The 26927-nt window shown below is 36.7% G+C and overlaps 1 protein-coding gene across 1 annotated transcript; it reads right to left on the bottom strand.

The window, feature by feature from the left end:
• Positions 1-1426: 1426 nt before the first annotated feature.
• On the bottom strand, positions 1427-26927 carry TARS1 (threonyl-tRNA synthetase 1). The gene is made up of 19 exons (XM_003981472.5): positions 26749-26927; positions 21231-21311; positions 19244-19434; positions 16287-16410; positions 14400-14521; positions 13801-13918; positions 13470-13534; positions 13307-13385; positions 12429-12575; positions 11215-11313; positions 10062-10228; positions 9006-9168; positions 8773-8910; positions 8019-8096; positions 7713-7813; positions 7504-7608; positions 6150-6222; positions 2939-3053; positions 1427-1912 (listed from the first exon to the last, which is right to left on the bottom strand). The coding sequence occupies exons 1-19, from the start codon at positions 26803-26805 to the stop codon at positions 1764-1766; spliced, it is 2172 nt and encodes a 723-aa protein (XP_003981521.1). The 5' UTR covers positions 26806-26927; the 3' UTR covers positions 1427-1763.

Below are 26927 nucleotides of genomic sequence, written 5' to 3' on the forward strand. Positions count from 1 at the left end.
CCAGGAAAGAACAAAACAAAAGGAACTACAGACTTTAAGAGCTTTGATGGGATAAGCCCAGTTCTACAAGCTCTTAGAGGGTTGTGCCCTATTGTTTCCACCCGGAACCTAGGAATAAGCTGTCAGTTACAAAGAGGATCCTTTGGAGCGCCTGGGTGGCTCAGTTGGTTGTGTCCAAATTCAGCTCAGGTTGTGATCTCACGGTCTGAGTTTGAGCCCTGCATCGGGCTCTGTGCTGACAGTTCTGAGCCTGGAGCTTGCTTCAAATTCTGTGTTGCCCTCTCTCTCTGCCCCTCCCCTGCTTGCATTTTCTCAAAAATAAGTAAACATTAAAAAGAGGATTCTCCAATTCCTGGTCCTGCCAACCTATGTCTTTATTAATACATACTTGTATATCTTAAGTTCTGAAAAGTTTATAAAGCTTCTTTGAACATTTCAAGATTAGTAATACATAACCCATTTGTTGCTTTATGTAAAATAAGTACTGAAAAAAATCTAGCTAAACTATAGTTGGTTTTTGGATAATGTATTAAGGAACCCATTTAAAATGATTCCATAATATGGATTTTTTCAAACTGAAGAAAAATAAAATTAAGATACAATGAATTGTAACGAAGTAAAAATCCAGTGAATCAAATTTTGGTGTCATGACTTAGGAATGCAGAGTTCTGGTTCAAATATATAATTAGTTTTTCTCAAGACACATACAAAAGTTCATTAAAAGCCTGTCAAAGGCTAAGTCTTAAGACATTTATACAGAAGACTTAATTATAAAATTTCCAAAAAAAATCCCTATGATTAAAGGTCTTATCTCCTTTATTAAAGTGAGGATATGATCCATGCAAAGTGGTTTTGTTTCAAAGTGACTCTATTACACAAGCTGTTGGGGTTATTAGAGAACGAACAGGCTGTTGCCTTTTTAAGACGACTGTGTTAAGAGGAATCAATATACTGTATACCCACATAAGGAATTCCTTATTTTGTGGGTCTCTCCCAATCACCATTCACTGGTAGCAAATTAAAAAAATTATCCTTTATGAGAGGATAGGGGATTTGCATAACCAGGGATGCTATGGCCCTGAGCAGCCTGCCGGCCACATGTCTTCCTTTAAAGACTCATCTTCATCTTAAAATTTTGTGCAAATCTACTTATATTAGAGCCAGGGTTGGTTTTAATTGTTTCCATCCAAAAAGAAGTGACATTCCAAAAGATGCTATCCTCTGCCCGAGAAGCAGGAACCTAGCCCATCGCCCGGTTTATGAACAGTGGACACTCCCAACTGATATCATATTAGAAAACATTAAAGATAAATACTGAATCACACAATTTGTTCCAGGTAAGCATATACGTATGCGAAGGACACGTGTTGAAACTTAGGTGAATTAAAGTTTTTATTTTTACAACATAATCCATTTCTAGTCTTTCTTTTAACCAAATTTGAAAATTTTTATTTTTCGAGTGCATTAAATTTATAAAAACATCCTCCCACATTAAAGCATTCCTCGTGTTTTATTTCCAGTACTCCAGTGTTCATTTAACAAATAAAATCATTTTAACGTTGTCTCCTTTAATTACCTCCTCCAAATACCCATTGTCTAACACCTGTCACGGTCACAAAATAGGTTGACCCTGCAGTCACCTATGCAGACTCTGCTAAACCATTCCAAATTCAGTATGAATCGATGTTTTCTAGAGTGTAAAATTAATGTTACAGAAACTCTGTTCATCTGTCCCGCTGAGACAATCCGGGAAAAGCTCTTCATTAGAATTCTTCTTCTGCCTGCTTGCTGCGCGACTGCTTGAGCTGCAGCAGCCGCTCGATGGTCTCGGAAATTGTACGCTCTCCATGTACCTTATTATCTCTTGTGCGGATATTAACAGTGCCACTGGCTTTCTCTTTTTCACCAATAACTAAAACAAAAGACACAAAGCTTTGTCAGATGGAAGAGTTTTTATTGAACATTCGAACAGAAATGATCCTATGACCTAAAAGCCCCCATGTAGCTTTTGACTCATTAAAATGTTCAAATGAGCTATCAAGTCATGAAAAGATACACAATACATATTACTTAATGTATATTATTTGCTGAAAGAAGCCAATCTAAATGCATATTACTTGCTTTAAAGCAAGGAATGCATACTTACTTAAATGCATATTATTTTCTGAAAGAAGCCAATCTAAAATGACTATGTATTGTATGATTCCAACCATATGAGATTCTGGAAAAGGCAAAAGTATGGAAAAGGTGTAAAAAAAAAAAAAAAATCAGAGGTTGCCTATGGTTAGGAGAGAGAGAGAGTGTTTTGTATGTAGAGCACAGAGGATTTGCGGGGCAGTGAAACAATTCACTATGATACCACAATGGTAGCTACATGTCATTATATATTTGTCCGAACCCACAGAATGTACAAAACCAACAGTGAACACTGATGTAAACTGTGGCCTTTGTAAAAAAGATACCAGTCTGGTGCAGGATGCTGGTAGTGGGGGAGGCTGTGTCCGCTTTGGGCAAGAGGTATATGGGACAGCTGTTAAAGTGCTCTAAAAAATAAAGTCTATTTAAATAGACTAATAAATAAAATAAAACCTTCAGGTGACCATGTACAGTTAGACGACCAATTTAAAAATCTTTTCATTTAAAAAAATATATCACTTTACAATGCTTCAAACCACTATATTCACTTAAACCAGCCAACTTAACAAAAAACTTACTATATGAATAGGAGAAAAAAGAAGATTTTTAAACAAACCTTTAAAGATTATTCCTTTTCACACCCAAATTTCCCTTTGTTATAATAACTGAGCAAACTTAATAGTTTAAGAGTCTAGATTGGAGGGAACTAAACTGATGACCACAATTCTCTTAAGGCTGAGTCTCAAGATTTCAGTGTTCTCCTATAGTTTGGCAGATTTTCTTTGGTAAGTCCCTTTCTTACCTAGGATGAAGTTATATTGTGCCAACTGTGCATTTCTGATCTTCTTATTTAACGTACAGCCCGGATCCAGATCAATGTCCACCATGAATTTAGCATCATGGAACTGTTGCCGTACCTATTTAAAAAGATACAGAATTCTTTAGATCTGAAGTAAGAACTGTATTTTGATCTTAAATGGTTTAACATGATTTGGATAATCATACAGATATTAAAAAAGAATGCTAATAGATATACTGAAGCACATATTGCTAATTTGTGACTTGAGACTGCATTTTTTTTTTTAACATTTTATTTATTTTTGAGACAGAGAGCATGATGAACAGGGGAGGGTCAGAGAAAGAGGGAGACACAGAATCCGAAACAGGCTCCAGGCTCTGAGCTGTCAGCACAGAGCCCGGCGCGGGGCTTGAACCCACGGACCGCGAGATCATGACCTGAGACGAAGTCGGACGCTCAACCAACTGAGACACCCAGGCGCCCCAAGACTGCATTTTTAAAAATTAAAATGTCGGGGGCGCCTGGGTGGCGCAGTCGGTTAAGTGTCCGACTTCAGCCAGGTCACGATCTCGCGGTCCGTGAGTTCGAGCCCCGCGTCAGGCTCTGGGCTGATGGCTCGGAGCCTGGAGCCTGTTTCCAATTCTGTGTCTCCCTCTCTCTCTGCCCCTCCCCCGTTCATGCTCTGTCTCTCTCTGTCCCAAAAATAAATAAACGTTGAAAAAAAAAAAAATTAAAAAAAAAAAAAAAATTAAAATGTCGTATTTTGCTCTTGAGAGGTAAATGTTTTAGAAAATCCTTAAAAATCAGAATTCAGGCAATCAGCTAAATTTAATCAGCTCTGTTAAAACGCATTACAAAAGAAAACAAATCCTTTCGCAAACATATCTTAAGTTTCCTAAATAGTTGTCAGGAAACAAATTATTAATCAGTCTCCATATTAATATACAATGATGGATGTCCAGTCTAATAGAGAATGTAATATTTCTGATCCCTCAAAAAGGCAGCAAGTTGGCAACAGGAATCCAGCCACTGCTGCCATCTGTGTATGCAACATTTTAAAATAAAATGTTGATACACACAAACAATAGGCTAAAAGCATCTTAATAAACTTTTTATGTTATTAGAGAATGGAATACAAACCATTACATAAAATTCTTTTAACACTAATTATTTCTTTAACATCTCTATGTATATGACCTAAGTAAACAGAACTCTATAAGAATAATTTAAATATAATATCAAGTTTGAGAAATATTAAAAAGTAATTTTTTTTCTAAACAGTGATTTCCTTTTTGATTAAAAGAAAGCTTATTAAATAATGGAGTCAGAGGCAGAGATCAAATTGGGATTTCTTGAAGTAAACTTCCAGGAATCTAGCAAGCTACATTACAGATTATCATTCTGTGCCTTTTTATCTCCCTCAAAAATACTAGTTCCACTTTACTGTCCTAAGTTTTTGCATATTAAATAATGTTTTCAGTATTTTTCCTTTTCAAAAAAAGCAACATTACATTGTTTTATTAAGTTAAATTAAACTAGATTAAAATTCCCATCTACCTGACTACCCATTACCACTAATATGACAAAAAGATCTGAATAAACCATTTATATTTCACTAATAGGCTGTTATGTGTAAGTGATCATTAATCAATTAATCTGCTGGGATTGTGTAAGTAAGCAAATTTCTGAAGGGTTCTTACACAGTTTATTAGAGTGTCAGAAGAAGACTACACTTTTGACTGTAACATGTTTTAAAGAATAAAGCACCAGTGTTTTAGTTTTTTTGTGGGGTTTGAACTCACGACCCTAGGATTAAGACTTGAGCTGAGATCAAGAGTCGGATGCTCAACCAACTGACCCACCCAGGTACCCCAAAGCACCGGTGTTTTAGTTTCTTAACATGGGCCATTGTGTGTACGTGAGTTGGGCTATTCTATAACTGGTAATCTCAGACTGTTTAGCACCTCTGGTCTCCAGTCATTAAGTATCAGTAGTAGTGCTTCCCAACCCCTGTCAACTCTATATAACCAAAAACCCCACCCCGGTATAATTCTAAGCGCTTCCCACCACCACTGATGGAACAGAGTAAGTTAGTCTTGTCTCCAGTTGAGAAATGAGTTATTTAATTACAGACCTTTCTCCTACCATGTGAGCTTTCACAATACAAATAAGATAAAGTACAACCAACTAACCATGGAACATAACTGATTTTCATCACTTGTAATTAAAACTACTGTGTGCAGTAATAGAAATATAGTATGTCTGAATGGTTTGCTTTTTAGCTGGCCTAATGTTCATTTATTTTTTTTAAAGGCAGTTAAGACCTGAGTGCAATTTATTCTGATGATCTGGAAACATGATGGCTTTGATATTACAATATTGTTTGCTGATATTCAGGTCTGTCTGTATTAACTAGCCAATTTACTACTTTTAGCTTGCAATTATGAAATAATGCTTATTTATAACACAACTTTTACTGATCTGAAATTCCTTAGTATAAAATTGTCCCTATAACAGAACAAATTGTTTTTAAGGTATGAAATATGAATGGATATTTACATATCTGTTAGTAAGGTAGTTTTTTGGTGGGTAGGGCAAAACATTGGTCGGGCATGGCATTAACCTAAAAAAAAAAATTATAAATAATTGAAGAAATGTGCATTAAAAACCGGGGCACCTGGGTGGCTCAGCTGGTTAAGCATCTGACTCTTGATTTCAGCTGAAGTCATGATATCAGGGTTACTGAGTTCGAGCTCCACATCGGGCTCTGCACTGTCAGTGCAGAATCTCCTTGGGATTCTCCCTCTCCCCTTCTCTCTGCCCGTCTCCCACTTGCACGCATGCATGCATGCATGCATGCTCTCTCTCAACATAAATAAATAAACTTTAACAAAAAAAAAAGTGAAGCAAAATTACTCTCTGAGTCAAAGAGCAGCTTAAAATACATTATGCATTTGAATTTACACATCATCCTGAGGCATTTACTACTTCCTAATTCTAAACACTAAAATAAACAAGAATATATAGACACTATTCAAATTACATCTTCTGATCATGAAACCATGTAGGAAAGTATTAAAGAGGTAATATAATCTATTCAGGTTTATCACAGATTGAAAATAGTAACATATCTCTATACCACAAGCAGGTTGGTTTACCAAGGATATATAGCTGAATGACAGGAAATTAAAGGAAAGTCATATTTAAGGATTACCTTTTGGGCATATTCATCACATGTCGGTCCCACTGGAACTACCATTACTTGGCGAGGAGACAGCCAGAAGGGCCTTTAGAAGAAATTAAAAATATTTAATGTGGATTGGGGCCCTTTCATAAACAAGGATGGCATATCTCTTAGTCTATTTTTCAAGATCTTTTCCTGAAATATGTAAGGGCCACTTAAAAAAACTACCCCTACCCCTTCTCCCATAATATCCAATACAGACTAAAGGGAAGAGATTCAGGAGAAAAGTAACCTTAAATCAGGAAAATCCATAACTAAAGTTTGATTTGCTACACAGATTGCAAAGCGCATTGAGAGCAGGGACAAACATATTGTATGTACGTAGGGTTTACATTTTACAAAAGTTTTGCATCAGTACAATTAATATAGCAGACTCTACAGAACGGGGGCTTGACAACCTTGTGCCGCTTTCAACTGCCTTCACAAACTGCAGGCCAACAGAGAAAATTGCTTAAAAACAAAACGAAGGCATGCGCTCAGATCTTGCCAGCAAAAGCATAACCTCACAGAAACAAGACAATAAGTGTTGATCAGTTTGGAGTCGGTACTTCCAATTAAAAAACAACTGGTTCATATATAAAAAAAAAAAAACAACAACAACAACAACAACAAAAACAACTGGCTTCTCAAGGACGTCAAAATACATGCTTATTATGATCAGCACACAGTGTAAGCCCAAAGCCTACTCTTGTTCACTCAGACAAAAACATCAAAACCATATTAATCCCCAAAATTACTTGAAGGGCAATCAAATGGAAACCAATTTGACAATAAATTTCATATATTGGAAAAAAAAAAAAAAAAAGAAAGAAAAGCAATCAAAACAAATGTGCTTCTCAGTGTATAACTCCTAATTAGAAAGTATTATATAACATTCAAACAAATCAAGTTGTGAAATAAAAATAATAATGATTATTCTTCTTAAAGGGGGAGTCTGGGTGGCTCAGTCAGTTAAGTGTCTGACTTCAGCTCAGGTTATGTTCTCATGGTTTGTGAGTTCAAGCCCTGCGTCAGGCTCTGTGCTGACAGCTCAGAGCCTGCAGTCTGCTTTGGATTCTGTGACTCCCTCTCTCTCTCTCTCTGCCCCTCCCCTGCTCATGCTCTCTTTCTCTCTCTCTCAAAAATAAACATTAACAAAATTAAAAAATATATATTCTTAAAGCTAAAAATTTGGGCTTAGATTGTGATTCCTTATTGTACACCTGTCATCAATTAGAAGTCACCAATCAGAATCATTCTTCTCTTCCACTGTGCAACTAAACCGGAAAGTAGACATTTCTTAGTCGATTTACATTCTCCAAACAAAAACAAGGACAAAAATTACCATTTGCCGCCATAGTTTTCAGTGAGAATAGCAATCATTCTTTCCACTGACCCCAAGATGGCTCTATGGACAATCACCGGCCTTTTCTTATCATCACCATCATGGCTAGGTAGAAAAAAAAAAATGTTTTACTTTATACATATATATATATATATTTTCCTTTACAGTCCCCTAAAAATGAATATTCAGAGCAGACACCAGAAACTCACCTTACAAATGTAAGATTAAATCTGATGGGCAACTGAAAATCCAACTGGATTGTTGCACACTGGTGGTACCGACCAATTGCATCTTTAATCTGTATATCAATCTAAGAAGTAGAGACTGGGTTATTTTAAGATGCTGTCTACATTAAAGCTGAACAGTAGTTGTAACAAGGCTGGCTGGCTTTCTCTCTTTTTCTTTTCTTTTTCTTTCTTTTCTCCCTCCCTCCTTTCTTTCTTTCTTATTTTAAAGTAATCTCTTCTTCACTCCAAAATAAACATCACATTACTCAAATAGACTTTCATACTGACCTTTGGACCATAAAAAGCTCCATCTCCAGGATTTAACTCCCACTTTTCACCAAATTCATTCAGACTGTTTTCAAGTTGCTAAGGACAAAGCAAAATCATTTTTATTTTTGTTCATCCGCAACTTCCCTTCTTCCAGCCTAATTTGAGACTAAAAATACTGTAATTACTTTCATGAATCCCTCCTATTCTCTGCGTTAGAATTTGGTCCACCTAAAATACACAAATTTCCTCTTTTCTGAGAAATACTGACATACATCACTGTATCAGTTTCAGAAGCATAGCACAATGGTTTGATTTACATAGGCTGTAAAATGATTACCATATTAGATTTAGTGAACATCCATCATCTCATACAGATACAATAAAAAGAGAAAAGAAAAAAATGTTCTCCTTGTGATGAGAACTCTAGGATTTACTCTCTTAACAACCTTCCTGTATATCATACAACAGTGTTAGTAGCTACAGTCATCACAATGTATGTTATATTCCTAGTACCAGTTTATCTTATAACTGGAAGTTTTGATCTTTTGACCAACTTCCTCCCATTTCCTTTTACAAGTTATAGCTCAATGACTGAAAAAAATATTCAACCATTTCTAATATAAAATCATACATAAAAAAAACCTAGTTTACTCAACCTATGAACCATTTCAATTTTCTCTTTTGCTTTTTACCCATTTAAAGAGGGTTGGGTTTCTTGGAACAAGTTCATTTCAGTCAAATAGCATTCAAGCATGCTGAAAAACACACTTACTTTCTCAGCTTGATTCCATACTTCAATATCTCCAAGGAACTTTTCTGGGCGAGTAGACAGGTTCAGTTTAAAAGAGAATCCAAATATGCTATATACTGTACGTAGAAAATCCAAACAACCTTTTATTTCCTCCTCAATCTTAAAAGAAACAAAAACAAAATAGACATTGGTAATTTTTCCTTGACTTTCTTCACAATTCTCTCAGAATATTTCATCCCAGAGTCTCAGAATACCTGCTCTATGGCACAGAATATGTGGGCATCATCCTGTTGGAATCTTCGTACCCTCGTGAGTCCCGTGAGTGCTCCTGACAACTCATTCCTATGAAGTACCCCAAAATCGGCTACCCGGAGAGGCAACTCTCGCCAGGATCTTGGCCGATGATCAAACATGAGGCTAAAGAAAACAGAAAATTAAAACCCACTGATATTTACTTTCACAAGAATAAAACTGCTTTTCTAAAATATGAAAGACTGTCCAAACAGGCAACATTTCTTAAATTCTGGACTTCATACCACAATGTAAGCATCAATAAAACAGCAAATAAATTATAGTATGACCATCCACAACCAAGAGAGAGAATAAAAATTTATTCCCAAGAGTCTGGAGTCAAATCCTTGTACTCAATATTTCCATTCATTTGAGGACTGCCTTTAATGATCATTAAAAAAAAAAAATCTTAGCTCCATACAAATCATTTAACATACTGGAAACTAAAGACTGTGCTTTCCTGTCACTCCCAAAACTGCTTCAGTCTAAAGATACTTCAGCAACGTTAGCGAATCTGGGAGAACTAAGAAGAAACCCAGTCGGCTCCCTGACTTACAACCCAGTTCCCTTATGGAGATTCTACTCTCCCCTCACCCTTGAGGCCTTGCTGCCAGGACCAAGCTACCTACTCTTCCCCTGATCACTCTACCCAACTTTCAAGGCTAGAAAGTGAAAGCAGTTGCAAAGCAAGGAAGATTTCTCAGTTCGTTAGCAGATTTTAACAGAACATGTTTAAGAAAGAAAAAAAAATCTAGAGAATCTGCTATGTCTACATTCAATCTCTCTTTTATATTCTGCCTGTTCACTGCTATTACCCCAGTGCCGTTCTTGAATGTCTACATATCTGAGCATCTAACTGGGCATGGAGAATATTACAATATCACAGAATGGTTGTATTTAAATATTCTTCTGATTCCATAATTTGCTTTAAACAAAAATTCCTTTGAAGGAGGGAGAGCAATCCAAGACACATTGTATCATGGGAAAATCTTTGCTAGAAAGTCAAAGCTGCTCAATACCAGTGTCCTGGGCAGTTCATGGGTTTCAGAGCAAACAGCTCCTTCTCCACCTCAAAGGAGAACATGTTCTCACTATAGTGCTGCCAGTGGCCCGAGGTCACCCAGAGTCGGCTGTTGTAGATGTTTGGGGTGACCACTTCCTGAAATCCTCGTTTCCGATACTCACTCTGTTAGAAAACAAATGCAATACACATGAAGAAAACAGAAGTTTATACTTCTGGTGGGAGTAAAATATAAAGAGCAATTTTATACTATCTAGTGACATTCAAGATGCACACATGCTGTAATCCAGAAATTCCACTTTGAGGTATATACCAAAGAAGAAACTCCTGCACACGTTCATAAGGAGGCCTATCAAAACAATGATTTGTAATATGAGAAAATTAGAACTTACATCAGTGCCCACCAAGAAAGGAATGGGCACAGTGTGACAGGTATAGAGAATAGTAAGTAACAAGTGAAACTAAACTGGATTTAAAAAATCCTAATGCCGACCGAGACACAATGAGACTTTGCATATGTCAATTTGAACTACACAGACAGACACAGAATTTAGGGTACATGTATATGGGGCACGTATTAAATAACAGGGATCCATGTTAACTTCAAATACTGATCTCTTCTCTGCAAGGAGGGAAACGGATCAGAAAGGGTCCCAAAAGGGAGCTTTTTGCTTTACTCTGTATTAGTTTACTGTAATAAAAAAATCTGAAGCAAATATGTACCAATGTACCTATGTGGTAAATTAGGTGGTGAGTATGCAGATGTTGGTGGTATTATTCTCTATAAACCTATGCTTGAAAAGACTTCTTATTTTATAAAGAATAAAAAAGCAGTGTAAAGATTAACTTGTTTTTTGGAGGAAAACACAAACAAATGGTCAAAGAGCATATCGAGCTCCCAGGTAAAGGGCTTCAGGTCCCACCTCAAGCTCACCAGCCTCTCTGTTGTGTACATACCAATGTACATGGACAAAATCACATACGAGGAAAAAGGAACGTTTTAAAACATTTCGTGAAAACTCAGACTTGCGATTTTACTCTTTTAAATATTTCTTCTCAAATACAAGATTATCTTTCTTTTTAGCAGACCTTATTTAATTAAATCAACTTATATCCTAAATTTACAGAAGAAAATAACGAATATGGTTTACCCTGATGAATTCAATAAGTGTATTATAAATGTATGCTCCTTTCGGCAGGAAAAAGCAACTTCCAGGGCTGAGTTCATGAAAGAAATACAGTTCTTGGTCCTGAGTAAAAGAAAAGCAAAAGAATGTTTATACACGCATGTAACATCAACATAAACTTCTGGGCTCCTGAGTTCAGATTACAACCGTGGTATCTGGCATTTTAATGTGTGCCATTCCCGAATCAAAGAAAACATGTCAACATTTCTGATATACTCAGGAGGATAGAATTGCCGCTGATTTACAACTTAGCACAAGTACATTCTCCGCATGTTCTATTCCTAAATCCAGTCAAGTTTACCCAAGAATGACATGGAGCAGGGGTCTTAGTTCTCTTTATTATCCAGTGGGAGTTCTCATAGTTTTAATTCCTCAAAGCTCCAAGATGTGACTATTGTTTCTTTTTTAAAGTAGGAGTGGCAAGAAGAAGACTAGAAAGAGGACAGTGATAATGAAAGAGGAGATGTAGACGAAGGTGGCTGCCCCTGGGTTTGGTGACAGAAGCACACCCTCCTACCTTCTTGCCTCTCCCCCCGAAAATGCCCAGGATCCTTGGAGAGGCCACCCCCAGCCCCCCAACTGTTGGTGCTTCCTTACCACTGGAATTTTTTTCAGGCCCTCAAGGGAGCAGAGTAGTGGATGGCACAGAGTGAACACAATTTTAGAAAGGAATATTTTAACCAAATGTAACTTCCAGTCCAGAGAACAGTCGGGTCGAGGAATAATAAAGGAAATGACACTGTGGCACCCACCAGTGACTTGCTATGTCACCTTGGGCAACAAGAAGATTCACTTTAGGGGAAATCAGTTTCCACATCTTTAAAGTAAGTCAGTGAGACCAGGAAACTTTCAAAGCATCTCCCAGCTGTATAAAACATCGCTGTACTGCCTTTCACAGAAAACTGTAGGTCGTCAGCATTTGTTCTCAATAAAAGGAGTATTTAAAATGAGTATTTGTGTAGTACCGAGCACACCCTAGAAAGATAATGTGGATAGTAAACGATAAGTAAGATAACAGTAAGATAATCAGGAAGTAATTTATGGATTATATAGGACACAGTATAAAAACTACTGGAAATAACCACAACATCTTTTCCAAAGGAAATTCTTAATACAGCGAAGTTTCAAATGAAAATAAAGAAAATTCAGTCTAGCAACATTATTCTTTTTTAACATACCCTTCCAATTTTCCTATGATCTCGGTTTTTAGCTTCCTCTTGGAACTTCTCCCATTCTTTCAACATTTTAGGATCCGGGAATGAAATGCCATAGATTCTCTGGAGAGTCTCCATATCTGCTTTGCCTTCCCAGTATGTGGAGGAATTCTGAAAGCAAAGATAAATCATGAAACAATACTCAAACCTGTTAATATCTCGCTTATTTTGAGTTAGATGTTATTTCTCATAGTCGCCTAGGAGTCAAATTCATAACAGTCCTTATGACAAAAAAAGTGGTATAAAAAGTGCACACTTAGCAAACATCTCACAGTTGCTCTGAGTACAAAGCTGGCTGTTTAATTCCCTCAAAAATAACTCCCTCTCAATTACCCACTCAAACCACAACTCCATGAATGAAACGCAAGGACATCTCCCATAATATGATTAAACAAAAATGGAAAACCAACAAAAAATATCTTGAAATGACTCAATTATTCTTATGATATTTAAAGTGCATTTGAATAATCACCCATAAAATATTTACCAATTGGTAAAAACTGTCAGGACTAGTTTGGTTAAAAAGTGCAAATAAAGTAATTATTAAACAAACGAAGGACAAAAGCACACATTAACAGTGAGCTTTAAAACTCTAGAAACATGACTGTGTGATTTTTGTAAAGCCCCGGAAGCCCCCCATCCTCACGTGCTCTGCTGATGAATGGTGAGTCAGTCACTGTTGGAGACTTTCAGCTAAAAAGTAGATAGCAAGAGAAAAAAAAAACCCCACCCTTAAACATGCAACAGAAAAATAGGTAGAAAGAGAAACCAATAGAAGTTTAAACATATACCTACAGTAGATAAGTACATTTATATAGAGTCTTTAAGGTTACATTGCTTACTTTGTGTATTTTCAAAGTCTTAATTTTGCCAGTGTGTCTGACGTGAGGACCCCGGCAGAGATCTATCAAGGGACCACACCTAGAGATAAAATGAAAGCAATTTTAACAAAGACTTAAAATGACATATACACCAGTTACACTTAATGACACTTGACAGTCTCACCTATAGACTGTGGTAGTTGGAGTATTCACTTTTTCATTCAATATCCGGCATTTGAACTTGTTGTACTAAAAATAGGAAAAATTATTTTTTTTAAAAACCCTCCTTTAATTTTTACCTCTGAACACTACAGCTAAAACATAACTTGAATACATCTTACTGAAGCATTACAGGAAAATAAATATGTCAATACTTCATGTTTTACAAATATTGTTACATTTTTATCAAGAACAGAACCGGCTTCAACTTAGTACACTAAACCCCTGTGTGACAACTTAAAGTAACAATAATAAGTGATATAAAAGTGGAGGCCATACATTACATCTCAATTTACCTTAAACATTTCTAGTAAAGTTTCTTTCTTAACTTCCAGTCTTTCAAAAGCTTGCTTTTCTTTAATGATTTTCTTACACAAAGCCTCCAAAGAAGAGAAATCATTGCTGGACACACCCCTGAAGGAAAAGGAAGTGTAATTAATCTCATTCCACTCTATTCTACTCACATAATAGGTTGGAGGAATGTTTCTTTAAAAAAGTGAAGAGTTTTAATATAAAAAAATAGACCCTTGCACCATATACTAGAATCTTAAACTAGGTATCATTATCATTTTTATATTTTATATTTTCAGTGGCTTCTATCTTGATCATCATGGAGACTATGCCCACTACTGCACCCTCCCTCCACTTCTATGACCCGCTTATTTTATTTCCCAACATAGTTTAGGGCTATACTTCTGTCTATAACAGAGCTTTCATAAATTACTACCACCTCAAAAGTTACTACACGACTTCAAGTTTTCATAGTGGAAATACCTGTTGACTATTAAGCAATAAACTTGATATCATTCCTTCTTTCTTGAGAACTCTTTAAAAATAAAGTATGGACCCTTAGTAATTCAGAATTTATTTTTCTTTATTCAGCTCAATAACTCACCCTTCTTCAAGGTACATGTCATAATAGAATCCATTTTCTATTGGTGGACCATAACATAAACATCCACCATAGACTCTTTCCATGGCTTCACCCATTATGTGAGCGCTTGAATGCCAATATACCTGAAAATACAAAGAAAAATGAGATGGTTGGAGTCTGAGCATATATGTTGTAAATATAGCTGTCTTGAAAAAGATATTTAAAATTTACTAAAAATAAACCCAAGACATAAAAAAATCTAAACTTATAAATGTATAAACAGTGGTATGATTCTATGCAGAGCCAAAATAATTTAAAAGGATTCTAATTACTAAGTTGCATTTGTACCTTAGGAATCATCTGGCTTAGTCATTTTCAAACTAATTAAATTCAAATTAGCATCATTAATTTAAATTGGATGGATTCTGTTACCTGAAAACAACTGCCACTCACAATGTCACTGTCTTATTGACCATAATTGCTCAGAATCTTTTGAGTCAATGTGCCCATATCCCACAACTATGTCCTATCCTGTGACCTTTATTGAGTCGTGGAACACCACTTAAAAATTACACTTTCTTTTTCTTTATTGGCTTCAAAAAACTAAGGTGCTAGAACTTGTCCCCACAACACAACTATAAAACACAAGGACAAATATATGGATGCTGAAAACAGATGGCAGTACAGCTAACCCTTGAACAACACAGGGGTTAGAGATGCTGGCCTTCAGTATAGTCAAAAATCTTAGTACAATTCATGACTCTCCAAAAACGTAACTACTAACAGCCTGAAGCTGCCTGACCAGCCCGACCAGAAGCTTTACTAATAACATAAACAGTCAATTAACACATATTTTGTATGGTATATATATCATACACTGTCTTCTTACAATAAAGTTAGAAAAAAATATTAAGAAAATCATATGGAAAATACATTTATTTCATCAAAAAATACTCACAGATATTTATTTATAGAAAAACAATCCATATATTAGTAGACCCATGCAGTTCAAACCCATGTTCAAGGGTCATCTATACTTGGCTTTTAAGGTGGACAGATGAGTCAGAATATACCCAAAGCTATACTTTCAAGATTTATTTGTAAGGTACCAAAATGATTTTTTTTTAATTAACTTTATTTATTTATTTTGAGAGAGACAGAAAACATAAGTGGGGAAAGGCAGAGAGAGAGGGAGAGATAGAGAATCCCAAGCATGCTTTACCCTGCCAGCATGGATCCTGATATAGGGTTTGAACCCATGAACTGCGAGACCATGACCTGGGGCGAAGTCAGGCACTTAACTGACTAAGCCACCCAGGCACCCCCAAAAATGATTTTCATAAAAAACGTAAGGAATTCAGAATACATCTGAAAAGCATTAATACATATACATAAGTAAACTATCAGAATAAAACAAAATATTTTATTTCCCTTTATATGGTATGCCATCAAGGAGAAATAAGAAAACCATGACATCAAATGCAGGTTGATTTTTATAGTGCTTCAGCAAATCTGCATTTTAAGATGAGGAAAATATGGAAATTAATTGTCCAATAGGGGAGTAGTTTAAGGAAATGTTCAATTTTATTTGTAAAATCTATACATCTTGCTTAAGTACTGACTGATAGAGTAGAACCAATTTTTACTTGCTTTACCAATTTTTAATAAAAATCCCAGAACATATTTCCCACTGAAGTATCTAGTAATGAAGATAAATTTATTCAAGTTCACTTCTTAAATTTATAAAGCAAACTCTTTCACGATGCTCCCTAAATCAAAGACAAAATGAAGATTTCAAATATGACAATGAGACCAATAAGCTCTAAACCCACTGACAGTGTGAGCAGGAAGAGACCGGAAACGGGAACCTTGATCCTGAAATTCAGTGACTACTGAATAAAAACTTACTGCCTGAGCTTCCTCATCCTCAAATTTGAGAAGCTCCAAGGTACAATCTTCCTCCAGAGGACGGTCTAGGTCCCAAACAACTTGATTCACTTTAGCAATAACGGTGTTGTCAGCCAGGCCTTGACTTAAAAAATATACACACATGTATATATATATAAACAAAAGAATATAAAAAAGAATCTTCTGTAGCACAACACTTAATCTGAGAATAACACGAAAATAAACATTACATATATTCTATAATAACACATGTATTATTTATATTATAGTTTATGTATCATTGCTTTCTGAATTAAAATGGAAAAAGCAACAAACCCCTCCAAAATGTACCCAAGTGTAACTAGAGGATCCTGAAAATCCAGAACACTATTATTTCACATCTAATGCCTCTTATTTAAGCAGATATGACGACTGTGATAAACAAACAATTTTCAGTGGTTTGACTAATCTTTTAATTTCTCCAAATGAATTTTCCACAAAGCCAAGCTATTTAGACTCCAAAAAAGAAAAAGAGGGGCTACTGAGTAATCCTCTAATTTTCCTCATACTTGATATTTGTGATAGATCTTTTCTCTGTGAGGTAATGTTAACCTCAGAATAAATTCTGTAATGCCAAAGATGGTATGATTTATGACAAGCATATAGGCAAAATAAAGGACTATTCAATAAAACTTTTTTATAATATCGATTTAAAAAGTCAGCTAGACACACACCACAGAGTACACAACATAAAGGATCACCAAGTGGTTAAGACCACACTATGAGACCACACCAAGTGTAAGAGCCACAGGAATTCTGAGGACTGGAAAGCAGCAAAGGTCAGACAGTCTGGACAGGCTTTGAGGATAAAGAAATGAGGGGCTGAAGGTTCAGAAGAACTAACAGAAGGATAACCATAAATTCCTAATGCAACTTTCAAATTCACTGAATTTCCCACAAATTACATCCAATGTTTTCTTTCCTTCTGAGATCATATAAAGTTTCAGAGACATACATGGGTTTGGCAGAGAGAAATATATTTTATCATATTGGTGTAAAATAGTTTTCAGAAGATTAAAGAATTGATCAAAGGCAACTAATATTCTTTGTATTCTTTGGGGGAAAATGGCTTTTATTTTGGGGTCCAAAATGGTGTCTTAAGATACTAAAGCAGAGTTACTTTGAAAATGTAGATATGCAGAGACCATATTAGATCATTTCAGTTTTCCAAAGGGATACAGTAATCTAAACTTTCAGATTTAAAACAAAACTTCAAAGAAAAACCTTCTAAAGCAAATAGGGCGTGCATTTTTTTTTTTTTTTTTTGTATTCACAACTGATCATCCAAACCTTTCAACTGTTACCCATGCTATAATTTTTCACACAATAGCAAGAATTTATCCTGGACTTTTGTAAAAATGTCATAAACACCCTCACTTGCAGATCAGTGACTTAACTCTAGCCCTAAAGCTCATCAACGCTTTACGTAAACTTTTGCAGTTCTCAAAAAAAATATCTTAATTGGTTATTTGACAAATTACAATGTAATCTGGAGGACGACACTGTAGAATGTAGAGAATAGGTTCCTGAACTAATAAGAGCTTGAATTTTAAAGAAATTTTTTTAATGTTTTATTTATTCTTGAGAGAGACAGCATGAGTGGGGGAACACCAGAGTGAGAGGGACACAGAATCCGAAGCAGGCTCCAGGGTCTGAGCTGTCAGCACAGTCAGAAGCTCAACCGACTGAGCCACCCAGGTGCCCCAGGAGCTTGAATTTTAATACCAACACGGCTACAATCTCAGTGTGAAACAATGGAGGAATATCTTAATCAAAATGCCCTTGAAAATTATCTCTAAAATGAAAGGTTGAATGGGTATTTAGGAGTACACCCACTTATTTATGATTTCACATGGAAATCTGCTTGATGTTATAATTTTTTTTCTTACTTTCCTTTGGAATAAGCTAGAAGTAGTTTAGGTAGAAGCAATGGTCAAATTAATGGAAACACTCCATTTTCTTTGTAAAAAGTACTAATCAGTGTCCATGGCACAATAAAGACTCATGGCTCATAGACCAACTGCTCATAGGCCACCAGCTGCATAGTGGGCTTACCAGTAATCAGCTAGGTTGGTTCCCAAACCTCTTTATGTATTTGTTCTTTTGGGCCTTAGGTTCAACAATATGAAATTGATGATAATCAACCATGTTTGACAATTACATGGTGACTGCATGTGGTTCAACTCAACATATAATGAAACAGTAAAAATAAACAGAATTACATACTTAAATATAGGGTGGATAGAGTGAATAAATATGTATTTACATGTTTTAAATTAAAATGTTTAAGACAGAAATTGGCAAACTTTTTCTGTAAAGGGCTATATAAATATTTCAGACTGGGCCACACATGATCTCTGTCACATATTCTTCTTAGTTTTCTTATTTTTTTTCAAGCCGCTTATGAACCATTCTTAGCTCTTGGGCTGTACAAAGCAAGTTTGTACAATACCTGGTATTATACATATGCATCAATTTATGCTTTCTTGTCTTTATCATTTCGTATAAATTGACCAACTATTGATCCCATCATATCAGAAAAAGAAAGCCTGACTCTGTTACAAAGTATATATATCTAACCTCAGTTATTTCTTCCCAACCCAATAAAAGTTTTTAACATCAAACATAATCTATACATTATTTTCACATGTCTTTTATTAGTTTAACTTCTCAACTATCAGATGTTCTATCTTCATTTTTAACTTCAAAACAGACAATTAAGTCAAAACAGGTGAAACACTGTCTACTCTCAGAAATTAAGTCTTGAGCATAAAACTCCACATTATTTTGATTTTTAAAAATCCCAAATAATATAAACATTAAAAACACAATAACATAAAAACATTATAAGGATAAAACTTGACAAGATAAAAAAAGTTTAGTTACAAACAGAAGGTCAAGACAGGTGTAGTTTATACCTAATTCCACAAGCAATTTGATACGGTGTAGTTTTCCAGGATTCTGCTTTGACCTGTTTACCATCAGGAAGAGTGACTTTAATCGGCTTGCTATCTTTTTCTGCCTTTTCTGCCAGAATGGAATCATGTTCTGCCTTTAGTTTATTATACATCTCAAGACGTGTGTTAATATATTCAGGCCAAGGATTCAACTGTTAAGACAACAAATGAGGAAATAAATGATCAGTAAATACTTGCTTTCCTTTTTAGAAAAAGGGAAGAAATAATAAAAATAGACAATACAAAAATTATGATTACTAATTCAATATGGTAAATGGATTGTCCAAATCACCAAGCACTCACTTATCCTGCTGGAAATTAAGGTAAAAAAATGAACTAAATGCTGTCTTCTTATAATTTTTATTGTAATAATTTTTTTAAAAATAGAAAAGTATAAATAACAGACATGTGGGCTGCCAATATCTTAAATGGATAATTATTACCATTTGCTATTTGCATAAGGTGATTTTTTTTTCCTTTTTAAGATATTCTCTTAAGGTCTCTTCTAACTAAATGACCTTACAAGTACAGCTCTAAACAATACTAGAAATAAAAAGTAGCTGGCTTTTCCATTTTGTTTCGATCTTGTTTAGGAATGGTCTGTGCAGCTGGTCAGACTATATGTCCACTTAACAATTCTTAACTAACCAACTATAAATTGATTTAACGTAAAGGCTCCCATTCAACGAAAATAGTTGCTGGATTCAAAGAGAAGACTAAAACCTTCCATGTTGCCCTTAGAAGGGAGATAAGACAAGTACATAAATGATGGGAGCACAGAGGAGGAGGAAAGGTCCTGGACATCTCACTGTGAACTTTTTTCCAGACAGATCATTGAAAATATATATAATCACATTTTGTACTCAAAATACTTTATTCAGAAGAGTCCTTTAATTGTACCTTTTGTTTCCTATCTGCAGACTAATTCCCAAGGTGTGACGGAATACCATGTGCTACTGTATTCAAAGTATGAAAAACAAATGAGGAAACATACACGTTTTTCTACTTCTTTGCAAATTTTTAAAATTCACAACAATTTCTTCCACGGTAACAGTGGGATATAATGGACAAAATGTAAGAGAAATGGTTAGATAGGGCTCTAAGCAACACTGAGAAGTTCTCGATCACCCACAAACTGACCCTTACGTAAATGAAATCGCTATAAATTTAGCAACACAGCATTAATAAAAGCAGCTCTTTAAAGCCAGTTTACAGTTTACTGTGCTACAGTATACTTCTCAAAGGCCTGTTCCTTTGTGCTTCTGTATTCTGGTAGCTTTCTAAGGAGTCTCTAATAAAATGATTGCAATGACTAAAGCAAAAAAATGAAGCAGAGTTCACAGCAGTTCAACTCATAAAGTAGGAAGACAAGTTTAACTGCCTCCTAAAGTAGAATACCCAGAAACCGAGTTGATTCTGGGATGACTTTTGAAATGCCACCTCTTTTTAGTGTGAGCTGGGGGAACTGTAAGCATTTTCTTTACAACGGAGAAGACTCAAGATCTGTCTGGCTTATAACCAAACCCTAGTGACAAGTCCTCATGGAAATAATGTGAAGGGTCAAGGAATTGGGGCTTCTTTGGTTTCTGCTGCATTCAGTGTGAACTCAAACATCAAATCTCTACCCTGTAACATCTCACTGAATGAAATGATCAGACTGCTGGCATCCACTCTGACAACTGAGTAATTATGAGGCCCCTTCTTTCCAACTTTTTTTGTCTGATTTTCGTAATCTAACCCCACAGATTATCTTGCAATCGTACTTCAGTGCTGTTTTCCTTTTTCAATTACAAATAGCTTCAAATCTTTTTCCCCTCTCAGACTTTCCTAATTTTCTTCCTGAGTGTGCCATCTCACAACCTCATGTAAAGCATTAGAATCTTACAAAATATAAGTCTGAGCTCCTACCACCTTTCAATCTTTGATAACAGAGCTCTAAAACATTTACCTCTGCTCGACCTCCATCTCCAGATCCTTCTTTGTTCTTCTTCTTGCCTCCTTCCTTTCGCTGCTCCTCCCCGGCACCTATCTATACAAGCAAATAAGAAATAAGATTTTATATTTTAATCTAGTTTGACACCACTCCATGCTGCAGCCAGAAAAGTTTTGAGGATATTATTTTAGCATGTATTTAAAAAAAAGAGCAGGAAATCTGACTTTGAAAGACTAAAAAATTTCACCACTATCAAAGACAAAATAACTGGCAATAAAGACAAATCTTTTTTTTTTTTTTAATGTTTATTTATTGTTGAGAGAGAGAGAGAGAAAGAGTGTGAGCAGGGGAAGTGCAGAGAGAGAGGGAGACACAGAATCCTAAACAGGCTGTCAGCATAGAGCCCGATGCAAGGCTCGAACTCATAAACTGGGAGATCATGATCTGAGCCGAAATCGGATGTGACTGAGCCACCCAGGCGCCCCAGGACAAAGCCTTAAAAAGAGAGAGGAGTTACTTGATAATGTTCAATTCCTCAAATTTTGTTTGTTTTGCTTGTTCCTGTGACTCTCGCTTCAGGTTTGCCTGAACATATACTCAATATATAGCCACAAAAAAAGCATGCAATTTTAGTATAAGCATGCAGTAACAGGATTTGCAGAAAAAAAAAAGTCTAACGCAATATATCCATCCATCCCACAAGTACTACCAAGACACTGTACTCATAGGATTTTAACCCTAGAAAAAAAGCAAACATACGACCCAAATCCTGCAGATGAGGGATGTTATTAAATATCCCGTAATGCCCAGGTCAGCCTCCCCAAATAAAGAATTATCCAGTCCACATTGTGCAAACTTAATCTCTTTAGGGAAAGTGAGGTACACACATGTGAGAAATTTCCAGGGGAAGAAAGAATACAGCTGTAGCACTATGATTAGATGTCAAATAAGTTAGGACAACTGACTTTAAAGGATGAAGAAGATTTCAATAGGCTGTATTTTGAGAATGGAGGAAATAAATTGTTGGAAATTGAGAGAGAGAGAGAGAGAGAGAGAGAGAGAGAGAGAGAATAAGAAAAAATGAGAGAAAGAGAGAGAGAATGAGAAAACCAGGCTGACTAAAACAGACTGTTTTAGGGGGCACCTGGGTAGCTCAATAGGTTAAGCATCTGACTCTTGATTTCAGCTCAGGTCATGATTTCAGGGTTCACGAGTTTAAACCCCACATGGGATTCTCTCTCCCTTCCTTTCTGTCACGCACCTGCTCCTGTGTGTTCTCTTTCAAAATAAATAAATAAAATAAACTTAACAACAACATTGTTTTAGGAAATCACGCCGGTTAAGACAAACTAGGGCTCAGACAGAAGCATGCACTAAAAGTTATGGGGTTACCATAAGGAAAGTGGACTTTGATTAGAAGTACATGAAGGCATAGAAAGTTTTTTTTTTTTTTTTTTCAACGTTTATTTATTTTTGGGACAGAGAGAGACAGAGCATGAACGGGGGAGGGGCAGAGACAGAGGGAGACACAGAATCGGAAGCAGGCTCCAGGCTCTGAGCCATCAGCCCAGAGCCCGACTTGGGGCTGGAACTCCCGGACCGCGAGACCGTGACCTGGCTGAAGTCGGACGCTTAACCGACTGCGCCACCCAGGCGCCCCTAGAAAGTTTTAAAGTAGTAAGTCCTGTGTAAAAATAACCAATGTAGAGTTGGTTTATACTGGTGGTTGTCAGCCAGAAGCAATCTTGCTCTCTAGCAGACCCCTGGCAATGTCGACTAACATTTTTGGTTTTCACAACTGGGAGGTGCAATTGGCATATAGTGGGTGGAGACCAGGGATGTTATTAAACATCCCATAATGCACAGGTCAGCCTCCCCAAACAAAGAATTATCCAGTCCACAATGTCAGGAAACTCTGAAATGCATTATGGGATACTGTGAAGGGTATCTTCACAGAAATGAATTACTTCACTGTGATTGCTCACACAGAAACACCCTAAAGCAAATTGCACTACACAAAGTTTTGCGATTTACTAAGTTTCTCCACAATCACATCTAGTTCTCAGCAACCCTGTGAGATTGCTATTATTATCATTCCCATTCAACAGGTAAGATTAAATTGGAAAAGGCTAGATGCTTTTTCTAGGTTCACATATTAAGTAACAGCAAAGACACCCATGTAGGTGTTGACAGTGGTCAACTCTAAGGAGGGAAGTGATCAGCAGTCTTTTGAGAAGTTTGAGGGTAGAACTGGGAATATGAAGGGGAGACTTTATTACAGTCTTGTATACATTTGTGGTCTTTGATTTTTTTCTAACAATTTTATTGAGATATTTTCCTATAGCATACAATTTATCTAAAGTATACAATTCAATGGTTTTAAGGTATTCACTTAACTATCACTACAATGAATTTTAAAACATTTTCATCACCCCAAAAGGAAACCCTGTACTCATTAGTGGTCACTCCATTTTCCCTTCTCCCCATTACTTGGCAACCACTTTTGTAGACAAAGAGATCTACTTTGTCTCTATATATCTACCTATTCTGGGCACTTCATATAAACGTAAGCATACAATATGTTGTTTTTTGTGACTGGTTTCTTTCACTTAGCATGATTTCAAGATCATTCATATTACACATCAGTACTTTATTCTTTTTTTCACTGCCAAATAATATTCCATTGTTCATTCATTTAACAGTTGGACATTTTTGGTGATTCTTTTGAGTCTTATAAAATGTATTACTTGTGTAATTTAAAAAATAAACTAAATTTAAAAACGACGACTTCTAAATTCAGGCTGAGCTAAAACTTCCCCCACTCTGGGATTCTGGATTTCATAAAGTTTTAAGGTTAATTTATAGTCAAGAGATAAATAATGAACATACCTTAAGTCTATTCTAACCAATAAAGTACTAACCAACAGGGTTACAAGACTCTGTATGCCTTTGCTATACTATAGAAATGATGTAACTAATCAGTATTTCTGGTAAGAAGAGGAATAAAAGTTAATTACAGATCTTCTGTGCAGGTTTAAAATGAAGAATGAGACACTTCTACTTGGCTGATTATATGTTTTTGGTTTTGGTCATATGGGTATTTGCCAAACAAATAGGAGTCGTGGAAAAGAGGGAGAGAATTAACACAAAAGTTTTCCATGTTCTAAATACCTCTCTTTTTACAAATGAGAATATTGGCCCAAGGAATATAAATTATTTTGCCCATTTGTATACAGCTGATAAGTAGCAGAGCCAGGACATTAAAACAGGTTTCTCTAGAACTCTGAGGTCCATTCCATCTCTACTACAATTAGGAAGATGTTGGGCAACTGTTCTCTATTTCTTTTTTTTTAATTTTTGTTTATTTTTGGGAGAGAGAGAGAGAGAGAGAGAAAGAGACAGAGAGAAGCAAGGCTTGAGCAGAGGAGGGGCAGAGAGAGGGAGGGAGACACAGAATCCAAAGCAGGCTCCCGGCTCTGAACTGTCAGCACAGAGCCCGATGTGGGGCTCAAACTCAAGGACAGTGAGATCATGACCTAAGCTGAAGTCGGACGCTCAACTGACTGAGCCACCCAGGCGCCCCAACTGTTCTCTATTTCTAACGAAAACAGAACAAAAATATGTGAGTTTATGTATCGCGTATTTACATATAATCAATCTAAAATTTCAACCTAAAAGTTAGAACAAGGACTTTGAAGGGAAGCTACAGAATTATTTTCCTCAGAGATATATAGGAGTTGAAGGAAAAGCATCTACAGAGTGTAGTTTAATTAAATTCCATCCCAGAGACTGGGACAGCTGGGCTAGGTATGTCCTGGGAGTCCAATAGTTTGATGGAGTATCTGTCCCTGACTCATACCCCAACAGGTGATGGGAGGCAGGAGAGCACTAGAGTTATGAGCATTGGCTACAGAATATTGGGTTTAGCAAGGTACTTAGTGTTCTTTGCCTGTTTCCTCATCTGATAATGAAGACAATAAGAAAACCCAGTTCATAGTTATTATAAGGATTGAAATAGTTGAGTTAATACATAATATAGTATCAGACCCACAGTTAGCACTCAATAAAAATTAGGTATTGTATAGTTACTATTATTATTATGGGAGGGAGGAATAATATGAAGAATAATAATATTAAGAATGGCATAGCATAGTATTTGTGGACATAGAAAGTTGCTGACTATAGACTATTAAGCAAAAAAAGTAAACAAGTTACAAAACAATAAAGATATAATTTTTTAGTGAAAAAATATAGATGGAGAAAACTCTATGGATTGGCAGCATTTATCACCTTAAATTTAATTCATATAGTTTAGAATGCATTTTTCCCATTCTATCCTGGACTTAGAGGACATCTTCATTTTACTGATGAGAAAACGGTGACTTTTACAGTTTTCCTATCAGAGATAGGAAGATTTATCCTATCAGAGAGTTAGGGCTGAGGCTGCTTTAGCTTAAGACATCACCACTTTTCACTTGGACTACTGCAATGGCCTCCTGCTTGTGGCCTGACCTCTTTCCAACACACCTTCCATCCCAATGCCACAGTGATCTTTAAAACTACTCTAAGAGCCGTAGGTCCCCCTTCAGGCTTATCCCTTGCAAAAAACCTTACAGATACTTCTCGGTGTGCCTTTTCACTGCCCTTGCTACCTTTACCTGGAAAGCACTGCCCTGCCAGGCTTACCTGGTGAACTGACTCATTCTTCCAAACTGAACTAAAACAAGCCCTTCCTTCCTAAACAGAGTTAGGCTCTTTCTCTCTATAATCCCAGAGGGTTGATCACACTGCACAATGACTGTTTTCCTGCCTCACACACCAGGCTTTGAAGCTTTTAGTGACAGGCACTGGGTCCTTTTCACCTTCCTAGCTGCATCTCCCAGCAGTGCCTGGCAGAATAAATACCTGACATTTGTTGGCCATAAAAAAGCTTGACCTGGTGGTGTGAAAGTGACCTGGGAGTTGTTCCTAAGCAATGGATGACATCGAAGGCCTACAGCAGGAGGTAGGGCAAGGGTATAACCTCGCTATGGTTTGTCAGCTGGGGTCATACAGCTTCCATCACTTATTATAAATCACCCAAACTTGAGTCAGGTGGGACACATTTCGGAGACTCGGTTTTTCTCTTCCTTAAACCGAAGCTCTTAGCCCTACAGGGTTTTAGGATTAAATGAGGTTCTCAAATGCTCTTCCCGCCTAACGTGAGTCAAAAACATTACTCTGGGAGCCCCGAGTCCTAGATTCTAATTCTCTCTAGGCTTCTAACTAGATGTTTGGCTCTAAGCTAGGCACTCACTCAGGGTCTCAGTTTCTTCATCTGCAAAAAGAGGATGGACCCAGAAATGACCTGCAAGGCCCTACCCTACTTTATGAATGTACGATCTGTCCCCCAAAGAGGCTCTGACTCAACCAGGAACTCCATCGTCCCCCTCGGGTCTCGCCGCCCCCACACGGCAGGAGCTGCTTCCTCCTTCCCGCCTGGTCGGACACCGTGGACACCAAGCAGCCTCCGGGTCCCACTCAGTTCGCTCACCGGCTTCTCCTCGCCTCCCATATTCCCTGAAGGGCTTCTGTCCTTCTCCTCCGACATCTACAGACCACGAAAGGAAGACGGACCCAACAGGACGGTCTGGAGGAGAGGAGAACCGAGGCCGGTCAGAGACAGGCTGAGGCTCCGAGAACACTGCGCTTGCGCCACGTGGCCCGGAAAGG

Source organism: Felis catus, chromosome A1 (genome assembly GCF_018350175.1).
Source record: "Felis catus isolate Fca126 chromosome A1, F.catus_Fca126_mat1.0, whole genome shotgun sequence".
Classification (NCBI taxonomy): domain Eukaryota; kingdom Metazoa; phylum Chordata; class Mammalia; order Carnivora; family Felidae; genus Felis; species Felis catus.

Excerpts from the sequence above, each read along its gene's own strand:
- TARS1 (XM_003981472.5), bottom strand. The coding sequence starts at position 26,805 with ATGTCGGAGGAGAAGGACAGAAGCCCTTCAGGGAATATGGGAGGCGAG. Across the intron at positions 13,919-14,399 it reads GACATGTACCTTGAAGAAGG|GGGTGTGTCCAGCAATGATT; the intron begins GTGAGTTATTGA and ends CTTTTCCTTCAG. Across the intron at positions 8,911-9,005 it reads TATTCTGTGCCATAGAGCAG|ATTGAGGAGGAAATAAAAGG; the intron begins GTATTCTGAGAC and ends GTTTCTTTTAAG.